The following is a 13,189-nucleotide window of genomic DNA, read 5'->3' as shown; positions in this document are numbered from 1 at the left end:
GTTGCTTTTTTCTGTGTTGAAAGATCACTTGATACTTGCCTAACGCTGTATTCTCTCACATGAATGCTAAACTATTTTGATTTCAAGAGAAGAGTTCCTGCTAAGGAGGTTTTTATTAATTTATTTTTTTTTTAATTTTTATTAGTGAGACACCGTGAGGTACAGTTGTAGACTTACAAATTTTTGTGCTTGGGTTTCAGTTACACAATGATCGAACACCCATCCGTCAATCAATGCCCATTTTCCACCACCAATAATCCCAGTAGCCCTCCCACTCCCCATCCCCCCATCCCACCCTACCTCTGTGACAGGGCACATTCCCTTTTGTTCTCTCTCTCCTTTTGGGTGTTGTGGTTTGCCAAAGAGTCATTGAGTGGCAATCCTGTTCGGTCTGTAGTCTACTCTCAGCACGTATCTCCCATCCTGGGAGGATCCTTAAGGAGGGTTTTTTAGGATTCTGTTACATCTGTAAATTATCTGTAGTCTATAGATAGAGGTCTAATTCTTTGTATAAATTAATACTGGCTTTATAGTATTCTCTTCTCACCAATTTATGTGTGTGTGTGTGTGTGTGTGTGTGTGTGTGTGTGTGTGTGTTGTCAGCTAACTTCTCATTGGACGTACTCAACTAACTTCCTGTTTCAACTAAATTTGTAAGTGGTTTACTGTGAAAATGAGCCTGGAGTGGCCGGGAGTAGAGCTCAGTGGCAGAGCACGTGACGTGAGTGCCCGGACCTCTGGGGTTAGCCCCTCAGTCGCTGCCCTCCCCCATAACCTCCCACAAAAGTGAGCGTATGAAATCCCCCATGGGCCTCGCTCTGGCGGTTTTCCTAGGCAAAACATTTCAATTGTGTGCATATGCACCTAGAAATAAAATTGTTTGCTATTTCCTGCCTAGGTTTTTAAATTAAGATTTCATTTGGATGGGCATGGAGCGATAGTACAGCAGGGAGGGCATTTGTCTTGCACATGGCTGACCCGGGTTCGATCCCCGGCATCCTCTAGGGTCCCCCAGCACTGCTAGGAGTAATTCCTGAGTGCAGAGCCAGGAGGAACCCCTGTGCATCGCTGGGTGTGACCCAAAAAGAAAAAAAAAAAGATTTCATTTGGGGTATAAATCTAATTGATTTGGTAATGGAAATAGCCCCAGAATCTCACGTGACCCATGTTAATAGTTCTAGCTTGAACTCTGAATAGTTTAACCCAGGAAAGCCCATAGCAGCTGCGATTTCTGACCAAAATATCTAAGAGACAGAGTTCCACCTCTTCTCGGTGCCTTAGTCATAACTCCTCTTTTACTTGCTTTTATCTTCAGTCTTTCTGTTGATGTTTCGTCCCCTGATTTGTTTGGGAGTGTCCATGAAGACTTCAGCTTGACGTCCGTAAGTAAGATGCTGAGTAATTCAAAGGATAAAGAGAAAGTGAAACAGTGCTTGGAGCCGACAAGTGACCTGCCCCCGGCTGAATCACCTGCTAGTCCTCTCGTTGCCTTGGAGTGCTCCTGGGCCTCATGGGAGTTAGCTAGACACGCTCTCAGGAGATGCTGCATGGAGACCTTTCTGGCAGGAGCTGTTGCTTCAGGAACCTCAGCTTCTCTCTGAGACACAGAGTCGGGCGGAGAGGGGGGTGGGGAGCAGGAGCCCTGGAGACCCCTGGGCCATGAGAGTTGGGGGCACGGCAGACAGGCTCATTCTGCTCTATGTTCTACCTTCCCTGCTTGACCTCTGTAGCGTTTGTTGTTGTGGGGCCCATGCAGGGGAGTCCAGGATACCATGTACTGCCGGGAGTCAACCCCAGGGCCTTTGAGCGTGCACGGCATATTCCAGAGCCATATTCTAGAGCACGTCTTAACCGAGTGTCTGTGAGGGAAAACCAAGCCAAGCTATCAAAGATAGAAAGAGCTTTGTGTCCATCTTTCAGGGGGATAGAGACATAAATGTAGGGTGTCCCTAGAGAGATGGGGTGAGATATTGTGTGATCAGGTGAGATATATAGGTGAATATTTAGGGACTGTAGCACTGTCCTCCCGTTGTTCATCGATTTAGGGACACTCTGTACAAAAAAATTGATCACGTATACATTCAGTTGTCATCATCCAAACTCCAGCCATCCTCAAGACAAACTCGCCCTCTGTTTCGTCATCTCCCGAAGGACACGTACTTGTACATCAGAAGCAAATACGAAGCTGCCACTTTTCCTCAGTGTCATTTGCCCGCTCGAGCAAATTGATGAGTAACGGGATATCAAGGGATCAAGGGATCATTTGCCCAGTCCCCATAGCTACAAGCATAAATTCCCCAATAAAAGATTCGCATGTTAGGAAAAGGCTCATCAAAAGAAATTAGAAGAGAAGTAGTCTCCGTTTAACTGCTCGTGAACTCGGGAAAGAGTGATAGCAGACCGGGAGAGAGTTCAGCGAGGAAACAGGTGGGAAGAAGGATTGGTCCTTCCCTGTGGGAGCGGGACCATGGGACTCGTGACTCTGGGTGGGAGAGGTGTCCGGTGGGTGAGCAGTCGGACCTTTGCAGACGCCCCGAGTGGGGGAATAAAAATCTAGACACAGATTTGTGAATCAGTGACACAAAAGGAGTATCAGGCCTGTGGAAGTCTCCTGGGAAGAATAGAATAGACTGAGCAGAGGCCCAGATCATCGAAATACCCTCAGAGTCCCGCCTGGCAGGAGGGCCAGTAGCGGAGAGAGACGGGTGGGAGAGAGGCCGGAGCTCCAAGACTCGAGACTCAGAACTGGGCCTTGCCTGGGGCTCCAACCACAGCCACTCGGACCCACCACCATCCAATGGAAACTGCAGTGCAGCGAGTGACCAGCCAAGATGAGCAGCCTCAAAGGGCAGCCCGGGGCCACGTCCTAGCTGGGGTTCTGGGGCATAGGGGAGCAGAGGAAGTTGGTACCCATCTTCCCGCCTTGAACAGAGGGAGCAGCCGAGTCATGTGGCAGCCACGTGGGCATGCTGTCCCCCCTGGCTCGGACCGACATGCCCACGGGAAGATGGTTGCTGGCTTTCCTGGGTGGACATTGTCCCCTGCAACCAAGACTCCTGCCTTTATTTCTTTGTTTTTTTTTTTGCATTCTTTTTTTGATTTGTTTTGTTTTTGGGTCACACCCAGGGATGCTCAGAGGCTGCTTCTGGCTCTGCACTGGGGAGTTACTCCTGGCAGTGCTCAAGGGACCCTATGGGATGCTGAGAATCGAACCTGGGTCGGCTGCGTGCAAGGCAAACGCCCTTCCCGCTGTGCTATCACTCCATGCCTTTATTTCTTAGATCCAGTGGCTCTAAGACAAAAGTCCGTTCCCGTTGTTGTTGAGGTCACATCTCTCTGGTGCATCCGTGGCACCGGCCAGATGACCCGGAGTCCACGAGTGAGAGGCGTCCCTCAGGGCCACAGGCTTCAGGCCTGGCCAGGAAGAGAAAACTCTCAAAGGACGAGACAAGGAAGGACCGATGTTATTTGTTGATCCTGGCTGGGTGTGGGGGCCACAGCCGGGGGTGTGGAAGGCTTACCCTGGTGGGGTGTAAGGGCCGGACAAGGCCAGCACCATATCCTCTGCCGCGTCACTCAGGTGTCTGCAGTGCTGGTTTTGATCTCGGAGCACTCAGTTGTGCTTGAGAGGAGCCCGAGTGACCGACACGGCCTGGACTTACTTTCTCGGGTGCTCTGGGACTGACACCGCCGTGAGTTCCCCGCCCCTTGGCCAGATGTGCTGTCTAGCCATTGCTCACTTGCCATGGTCCACCAAACGTGGCAGCGGACTCCCAATCCACGCCAGTGGTGCTCACCTGATTTCAGCCCGGGGCACCCCAGCAGTGACAGGCTGCCCCATGGCTCAGGCAGCTGAGTAATTCCTCTCCTGAGCCAGCACATCTGTCGAAGGCCAGGGAAGAGGCAGGGGACAGGCAGTGCATGGCCAGCCTAGCCCCTTGCAAACACTCTCCACACGTTGGGAAGTGTGGGATGGCAGGAAGAGGAGTGGCGAGAGCTGGCCCTCCCGCTCGGCCACTGAGTTCCAGGTGTGAGCTCTCTCTGGAGCCCTCGCACCTCAAGAGACGGTGCAGTTCCACGTTTATGGCTTGGGCCTCAGAGCCGCCCTTCTGGGTAGGTGCAGACCTGGGAGCGAGACGCACCTTGTCCTGGAGTCAGCGGCTTTCTCCTGTCGCTGGGGCCCAGGGGTGGGAAGGGAAGGACCTCAAGGCATCGGCGCCCCCTCCCCACCCCAGCGAAGGCCCGGAGCCCACCTGACCGGCGAGGGCCTCAGTGGTGGGCCACATGTCGCTGTCGGGCCGTTCCTGGAACCGACTTGACACAGGTTGTGCCTCCCAACTGTTCAGAGGGTGTTTTCCTCGGCAGTACTGACCCAGACCTTTTGACAAGTTGCTTTTCCTGGCAAGAACCTGGGAGAAGGGAGACTATGGGCGCAGCCTACCCCCCCATAGGAGTCAGCGTATTAGACTTGAGAAGTTGACAGACTAGGGGACAGAGAGGGGACAGTGGGCTGGCATTAGCCCTGCTCACGGCTCAACTGGACTCAGCTTCCAGCACTGTGCAGGGTTCCCTGAGCTCCCCCAGGAGTGCTCCCAAACAGAGCCAGGAGTAAGCCCCGAGCACCTCCAGGTGTGGCCCCCTCATCAAAAATAAAAGACGGTGGTGGGGCTGGAGGGATAGCACAGCAGGTAGGGTGTTTGCCTTGCATGCGGCCGACCCGGATTCGAGTCCCAGCATCCCATATGGTCCCCCGAGCACTGCCAGGAGTAATTCCTGAGTGCATGAGCCAGGAGTAACCTCTATGCATTTCCGGATGTGACCCCCTCCCCCAAATTTAAAAATTTAAAAAAAGATAAGGGGCTGGAGTAAGAGTGCAGCGGGTAGGGCATTTGTTTTGCATGTAGCTGACCCGGGTTCGATTCCCAGCATCTCATAGGGTCCCCTGAGCATTGCCAGAGGTAACTCCTGAGTGTAGAGCCAAGAGAACCCCTGTGCATTGCCGGGTGTGACTCAAAAACTAACTAACTAAATAAATAAATAAGCAAACAAATAAAAATAAAAGACAGTGAGCGGACGTTCTCCAACGGAACCCATGCTAGAGCTGGCTTTACCATTCTCTCCCGAGTGATGGAGAGTTCCGAAGCCTGTCTGCATTTTATTGCGCTTACTTAAAAATCGATGTTAGATTGATGTGCATGCGAGATCATTATTACTAGGATCGTAAACCACACAATCTCCATCAATCAACACATTCTTTCAATAAAAATAGATGTCGCAGGCTTGGTTTGCTTGGGAGCGGGTTATTGATTCTTTCTGGCTTTGGCAAACAGCGTGTTGGAGAGAAGGATAACCCTAGACCACGAGCCCATTGAGACTTTCCTGGTGAACTGTCTCCTCTGCCATCCGTTTCCCCGCCCGGTTGTCCCAGCTGCGGAGTTGATACTCGCATGTTGTCTTTCTCTCCCTCTCTCTATTGTGGGTCTGGAAGAGAAAAAACTGAGAGAAAAAAAAAAAACACGCGCACCAAGCCGGGGCGGCTGGATAGCCAGCACCGGGCAGGGCTGATGCTGTGACCCCTTGTCCCTCATGTATGTCACTGGACGCCGTGACCAAGGATTTGCAAAAGGACTGTGCTTTGCTTGCAGGAACAGCGACTTCTGATCGTCCTCAGCAACTGCTGCCGCCTGGAGCGACATACTTTCCTGAACATCGCCGACCACTTCGAGAAGCACAACTTCCAGGGCGCAGAGAGAATCACGCAGGTCAGTGACGGATCCCCCCGGGCCAAGGCGCTGGCTCTCGCCACCCACCCTGGTGCTCCACTCGGCAGCCCCTCGCTCTCGCCTCTCCTGGCCTTCCCAGGCAGAGCTGATGGTCTCCCCCACCAACGCTGTTCCAAGGAGGGAAGGAAGGAGGGAGAGAGCGGAGACCCCCAAGGCCAGACCCCTCGAGAGCCTCTCCCCACGCCTCCTTGTAGCGTGGGCTTTTTTTTACTTGGGGCCACAGCTCATGCTCTGCGCCCACAAACAAGCTTCACCCTGCCCTGCCGCCTCGCACCTCCTCTTCCTCTCTTCTTTCGTACAACCACAGGACACTATCACAGCAGGCACATGTGTATGCGCCTACACACACGTACACACTCAGAACCTGACTTCAAACAGCTGCAGACTACTTACACCTGACTGCCAGTGATACACCTCCCTGAGCTAATCCCTGAAAGAGGAAGAAAATAAAAATGAGCAAAAAAAAAATGAGTCCTGTATACTTCACTTGAAGTCGTTGTCTTTTTCTTTTCTTTTTTTTTTTTTAAGCCCAGGACTGGAGAGCTAGTACTGTGGGTAGGGCACTGGCCTTGCACACAGCCAACCTTTTTTTCTTCAAGAAAGCATCAAAAGGAAAAAAATATGAAGTCACCTTGTTATTAGGGCTGGGTCGGTTCCTGGGCCGAAAGATTTATCAGATTTCTAAGTAAAACGAAGTTAGAGCGAGTTTCTTAATGTCAGTACAGTTTTTCTTGGTGCGCAGCTTCAGGAAGATAACGATCGGGCCCGTCTTAGCATCAAGAAGCCCTCTTCTTGGAGCCCTGGCCTCTCGTGAGTGATGCTTCCAGTTCATGAACCAGGCTGGGATTTTTTTTTTTTATTTTAACAAGAATGAAAATGTCAAAGTGGGCGGCTCTGTCTTGCTTTCCTCCCTTTTTGTAAAGATTAATCATCCTGATGAGAAATGTTGTGACTTCAGACCCTGGGGCCAAATGTCATGTTTGTTTCCAGAAATTTGGGACTTGAGAATTGCAGGGTCTCTGGCCCTTGCAGGCAGATGTTGAATGTGTGTAGAACCCGGACACATTGGTCTGTCAAGAATGATAGCGACATGAATATACGACTTATTGGAGGATTTCCGGTCCTCCCTGCCCCCCCCCAACAAAATTACCCAGAGTAAGAGAAAAATTGTAACCTCTAAATTACATAGAAGAGAAATAGTCATTTTGGATTTCTTCAGGGCTTGGCATGTTGAAGGAGCTGGTTAATTGCTTCTGTTCATGTCACTAAGAAGTAGAAAAAATGTTGACCTCCACATCTGTTCTGACACCCTTCTTGCAGGTGTACTGAGATCAAGGTAAGATTGTGGTTCTAGGGGGCAGGTGAGAATAGGCCGGTCGCTTCCTCCTCAGATTCCTGTCTTTGAACTTGACCTTGAAATAGTTTCATGTCACTTTGTACAGACTAGGAAGCTGTAAAGAAGAAGAAGACTGTCAGTCAGCCCGTAGCACGGGTGGTCTTTGTCGGTTCTGGGTGTGATGCGTGAAGTGGGTTTCACAGTACCAGTCAACTACAGGAAGAGTGGATCCCACCAGGAGAAGGCGCTGCCTTTGACTCCTGTGGCCAGTCTGCTCTGGGTGATAGAGAACTCCAAGGGTGTCGATCCCAGGAAAATCGCGGACCACAGAGGGCTCAGGCACCCTTGCGGTCTCTTCTGTGCCTCTTTGCTGGACTCCGCGGGTCTCGGTTCACTGTGGGCACACACTTCCTGACACCGACTCTCAGCTCTCTCTCCAGTCTGATCTGGTCTGCGGGGCTCCTCCTGCCTCCTTCCTGCCCACTTTCTCTGCGCTGCTTCTACCAACAGCACCACAAAAACCGCCCTTCCTCTTGCTCCTCATCTTCAAAAGTAGAGTTGCACGCATTTCAATACAGCAGGAGTGCATGTGCCTTCTAGAAGCTCATTAAAATCGAGTGACTCCAGGCTGGAGAGATAGTACGGTGGGTAGGGCATTTGCCTTGAACACAGACTACCCAAATTTGATCCCCAGCACCCAGTGTAGTTCCCTGAGCCCCGGCAGGAGTGATCCTTGAACACAGACCTGGTAGTAAGCCCTGATATCTCTGGGTGAAGCCCCAAAACAAAAAAAAGCAAAGTTAAAATATAGACTGAATGACTGACTAGCCGTTTTCTTTGTCGTGCATAGATGTACCTACATTTTAAATTTTTCAAAAGTAGTTTTCCCCCCTAGAAAGAAATTTCTAGACGTAGAATTGTAGCTTGATAATTATAAATTATCGTGATAAATATTGCCAGGTTGCTTTACAAAAGCTGACCTTAGCATATTTTGGCCGTCACTACTGATTGTGATTTTTTTTTAATTTGATAGGTAGACGTACTCTTTCATGGCATTTTAATTTGTATAGCTTTCCCTGTTTGGCAGGCTAGAACTTTTCCATATGTTCACTGACTGCAGTCTGGAAGTGCTCATTTTAAAGGTACTTAGCGTTAAGGAAATGCAGTTTTGCACTTATATCTGCAAACCAACTCTACCACAAGTCATTAATCCTTTGAGTCTTTGAAAAAGGAAAACCAGAGCTTTACGGCTAATAAACTTTAGCATATAATTTCATTGTGGTAGCTGTAATTATATAATTCCTGTGTGTGAGTGTGAGAGTGTGTGTGTGTGTGTGTGTGTGTGTGTGTGTGTGTGTGTGTGTAAGCAGAAGGCTATTTTAACTTGTTCCAGTGTTTACACAATAAACCTCTAATTTGGAGTTTTCACATTTGCACTTTTTTTTTTTTTGGCTTTTTTGGGTCACACCTGACAATGCTCAGGGGTTACTCCTCCTGGTTCTGCACTAAGGAATTACTCCTGGCGGTGCTCAGGGACCACGTGGGATGCTGGGAACTGAACCTGGGTCAGCTGCGTGCAAGACAAACTCCCTTCCCGCTATACTATCACTTTTGTCCCACATTTGCACCTTTTCAACTTGTCATCCTGTCATCAAAAAGGTCTCTGATACTAGTTCAGCCTTCCGTGTTCTTGTTTTTGTGCGTTGAGTTTAGTTGGCTTCTATGTTACTTTCCCATCTAATATGGTTCCATCTTAAACTCCCTACTGGAATTTCAGTATTGAGGAATTTGGAGGTGTAGACACTTCTGGGTCTATGGTCTGGGCCAATGGCTGTAAGGGGTGGGTGTGGCTGCCAAGGTTTTGGTACAGGATGGGGGTGTGAGAGGGGAGGTGCCAATCTCCACTCCAAGAGGACCCCAGAGTTCTCAGCCTGGACATGGGGGTACCTGAAATGTTTCGCAGTTTGGCATCTCAGCAGAGACTATCAGTGAAACTATGAAGTTGGGCCATTGGCACAGCTGCAGTTTTGGGGTGGGGGTGGTACTGTTGGGGCTTCAAGGGGCGGGAGATTCAGCCGCCCTTTCTCAGCGCTTACTTTTTTTTTTTTTAATTTTCATTAGTGAAACACCATGAGGTACAGCTGTAGACTTACAAAGTTTTGTGCTTGGGTTTCAGTTATGCAATGATCGAGTTCCCTCCACCGGTGCCCATTCTCCACCACCAATGATCCCAGTATCCCTCCCACTCACCCCCGACCCCCCTCATCCCACCCCACCTCTGTGGCAGGGCATTCCCTTTTGTTCTTTCTCTCCTTTTGGGTGCTGTGGTTTGCAAAAGAGGCATTGAGTGGCAATCATGTTTGGTCTATAGTCTACTTTCAGCATGCATCTCCCATCCTGGACGGATCTTCCCAACACCCTTTATTTGGTGCTCCCTTCTCTATCTGAGCTCCCTTTTCCCCTAGAGTGTGTGCCTGGCCTCCAAGCCATGGAGTAAACCTCCCGGTATTTATCTTGGCTATTATTGGGTGTTAGTCTCCTATTTTGTTACTTTATGTTCCCCAGATGAATGCAATCTTTCTATCTCTGTCCCTCTCTTTCTGACTAATTTCTCTTAGCATGATACTTTCCATGTAGTACCACTTGTATGTAAATTTCATGACTTCATCTTTTCTAATAGCTGCATAGTACTCCATTGTGTAGCTGTACCAAAGTTTCTTTAACCAGTTATCTGTTCTCAGACACTCGGGTTTTTTCCAGATTTTGGCTATTGTGAACAGTGCAGCAATGAACATAGAAGTGCAGATGTTATTTCGACTGTACCTTTTTGCCTCTCCGGGATATATTCCCAGGAGTGGTATTGCTGGGTCAAATGGGAGCTCAATTTCTAATTTTTGGAAAATAGTCCATACTGTTTTCCAAAAGGGCTGAACTGGTTGGCATTCCCACCAGCAGTGAAGGAGAGTTCCTTTCTTGCCACATCCACACCAACACCGGTTGCTTTTCTTCTTTTGGATGTGGGCCAGTCTCTGTGATGTGAGATGATATCTCATTGTTTTTTTGATCTGCATCTCCCTGATGATTAATGATGTAGAGCATTTTCTCATGTGCCTTTTAGCCATTTGGATTTCTTCTTTGAGAAAGTTTCTTTTTATTTCATCAACCCATTTTTTGATGGGGTTGCATGTTTTCTTCTTGTGGAGTCCAGTGCTTTGTATATCCTTGATATCAACCCCTTATCAGATGGGTATTGGGTGAATATCCTTTCCCAGTCTGTAGATTATCTTTGTATTCTGGTCACTGTATCTTTTGAGGTGCAGAAGCTTCTTAATTTAAGATAGTCTTATTTGTTTATCTCTGTTTCCACTTGATTGGTCAGTGGAGTGTCGTCTTTGAAGATAATGTTAGCCTCAAGAGCGTGGAGGGTTTTGCCAAACTTGTCTTCAGTGTACCTTGTGGATTTTGGCCTAATGTTGGGGTCTTTTTTTTTTTTTTTTTTCCCTTTATTTTATTTTATTTTATTTTTTTTAAAGTTGTAGATTTACAATTTTTTGTGCTTTGGTTTCAATTATACAATGATCAGATACCCATCCCTCCACCAGTGCCCATTTTCCACCACCATGGATAATATCCCTCCCACCCCCATCCCCGGGGTCTTTAATCCATTTTGATCTGACTTTTGTGCATGGTGTTAGGTCAAGGTCTAAGCCCATTTTTTTGCATTCGGTTGTCCAGTTATGCCAGCACCATTTGTTAAAGAGGCTTCCTTGCTCCACTTCACATTTCTCGCTCCCTTATCAGAGATTAGATGTTCATACATTTGGGGTTGTGTGTACGGATATTCCACCCTGTTCCATTGGTCTGCAGCCCTGCCTTGGTTCCAGTACCATGCTGTTTTAATTATTACCGCCTTGTAGTAGAGTTTGAGGTTGGGGAGGGTAATGCCTCCCCACGTCTTTTTCCCAAGTATTGCTTTAGCTATTTGTGGGCGTTTGCTGTTCCATATGAATTTCAGGAGTGCTTGATCGAGTTCTTTGAAGAATTTCATGGGTATCCTTATAAGGATCGCATTGAATCTGTATAATGTGTTGGGGAGTATTGCCATTTTGACAATGTTAATTCTTCCCATCCATGAGCAGGGGATATGTTTCCATTTCCTCGTGTCCTCTTTTATTTCATGGAGTAGCGTTTTGTAGTTTTTATTGTAGAGGTCCTTTACTCTTTAGCTAGGCTGATTCCAAGGTATTTGATTTTCTGGGGCACAATTGTGAATGGGATTTTTTTTTTCATGTCACTTTCCTAGCTCTCATTTTTTGCATATAGGAAGGCCATGGATTTTGGGGCATTTATTTTATAGCCTGCGACTTTACTGTACAAGTCTATTGTTTCTAGGAGTTTCTTGGTAGAGGATTTAGGATTCTTGAGATATATTATCATATCATTGGTGAACAGTGAGAGCTTGATTTCTTCCTTCCCTATCTGGATGCCTTTAATGTCTTTTTCTTGCCTAATTGTCCTTGCAAGTACTTCCAGTATTATATTGAACAGAAGTGGTGATAGTGGGCATCCTTGTCTTGTCCCTGATCTTAGAGGAAAGGCCCTTAGTTTTTCCCCATTGAGGATAATGCTTGCCATGGGTTTGTCGTAGATGGCTTTGACTATCTTGAGGAAAGTTCCTTCAAAACCCATTTTGGTGAGAGTTTTCATCATAAACGGGTGCTGGATATTGTTAAATGCTTTCTCTGCATCTATTGATATGATCATATGGTTTTTAATCTTTACTTTTGTTGATATGATGGATTATGTTGATTGATTTCCGAATGTTAAACCATCCTTGCATCCCCGGGATGAATCCCACTTGGTCGTGGTGTATGATCTTTTTGATGAGTTGTTGGATTCTATTTGCTAATATTTTGTTGAGAATCTTTGCCTCCATGTTCATCAAAGATATTGGCCTATAGCTTTCTTTGTTGGTGGTGTCTTTGTTTGCTTTTGGTATTAGAAAGATATGTGCTTCCTAAAAGCTGTTTGGGAGAGTTCCTGGTTTTTCAGTTTCCTGGAAAAGCTTGAGGAGAACTGGAAATAGGTATTCTTTAAATGTTTGGAAGAATTCACTAGTGAATCCATCTGTGCGTGGGCTTTTGTTTTTGGGAAGACTTTTGATTACAGTTTCAATTTCCTTGATATGAATGAGTCTATTCAGGTATCCCAAGTCTTCTTAGTTCAATCTTGGGAGGTTATAGGAATCCAGGAATTTATCCATTTCTTCTAGTTCCTCTTGTTTCATGGCATACAGACTCTTTAAGTAGTCTCTGATAGTCTTTTGAATTTCACTGATTTCTGTTGTGATGTCCCCTTTTTCATTTCTGATTCGGTTTATTAGGGTTCTCTCTCTCTCTTTCTTTGTGAGTCTTACTAGTGGTTTATCAATCTTGTATATTTTCTCAAAGAACCAGCTCTTGGTTTCATTGACCTTTCGGATTGTTTTTTGGGTTTCCATGTCGTTAATTTCTGGTCTAAGTTTTATTATTTCTTTCCTTCGGCCAAGTTTCAGTTCCTTTTGTTGGTCTTTTTCTAAGATCTTGAGCTGTGAGGTCAGGTTATCTATGTGAGCCCTTTCTTCCTTCCTTAGGAATGCTTGCAAAGCTATAAATTTTCCTCTTAACACGGCTTTAGCTGCATCCCACAGGTTCTGATAGCTCATGTCTTCATTCTCACTCGTTTCCAGGTATCTTTTGATTTCATCCTTGACTTCCTTCCTGACCCATTCATTGTTCAACATTGAGTTGTTTAATTTCAAGGTGTGTGATTTGTTTCTTGGTGTCTTTGTGTGATTCATTTCTATCTTCAGCTCATCGTTGTCTGAAAAGATGGCTGATACTACTTCTATCTTCCTGATTCTATTGAGGTATGTTTTGTGGCCTAGCACATGGTCTATTTTGGAAAATGTTCCATGTGCCCTGGAAAAGAATGTGTATTCTTTCTTCTTGGGATGTAAAGTCCTGTATAGGTCTATTATCCCTCTCCTATTTCTTCCTTCAAAGCCAATGTTTCCTTGCTGAGTTTTGTT

General features: G+C 47.0%; 1 protein-coding gene across 1 annotated transcript in view; it reads left to right on the top strand.

The window, feature by feature from the left end:
- EXOC2 (exocyst complex component 2) overlaps positions 1 to 13,189 on the top strand; it is a 154,403-nt gene that overhangs the window by 91,558 nt on the left and 49,656 nt on the right. Inside the window, exons 20-21 of the mRNA XM_056107765.1 lie at positions 1,316 to 1,382; positions 5,646 to 5,762. Of these exons, the coding sequence (XP_055963740.1) occupies positions 1,316 to 1,382; positions 5,646 to 5,762 (184 nt within the window). The remainder of the gene's footprint in view (positions 1 to 1,315; positions 1,383 to 5,645; positions 5,763 to 13,189) is intronic.

Source organism: Sorex fumeus, unplaced genomic scaffold, assembly GCF_029834395.1.
Source record: "Sorex fumeus unplaced genomic scaffold, SorFum_2.1 ptg000175l, whole genome shotgun sequence".
In the NCBI taxonomy this organism is placed as follows: Eukaryota; Metazoa; Chordata; class Mammalia; order Eulipotyphla; family Soricidae; genus Sorex; species Sorex fumeus.
This window is presented reverse-complemented; position numbering and strand designations above follow the sequence as displayed.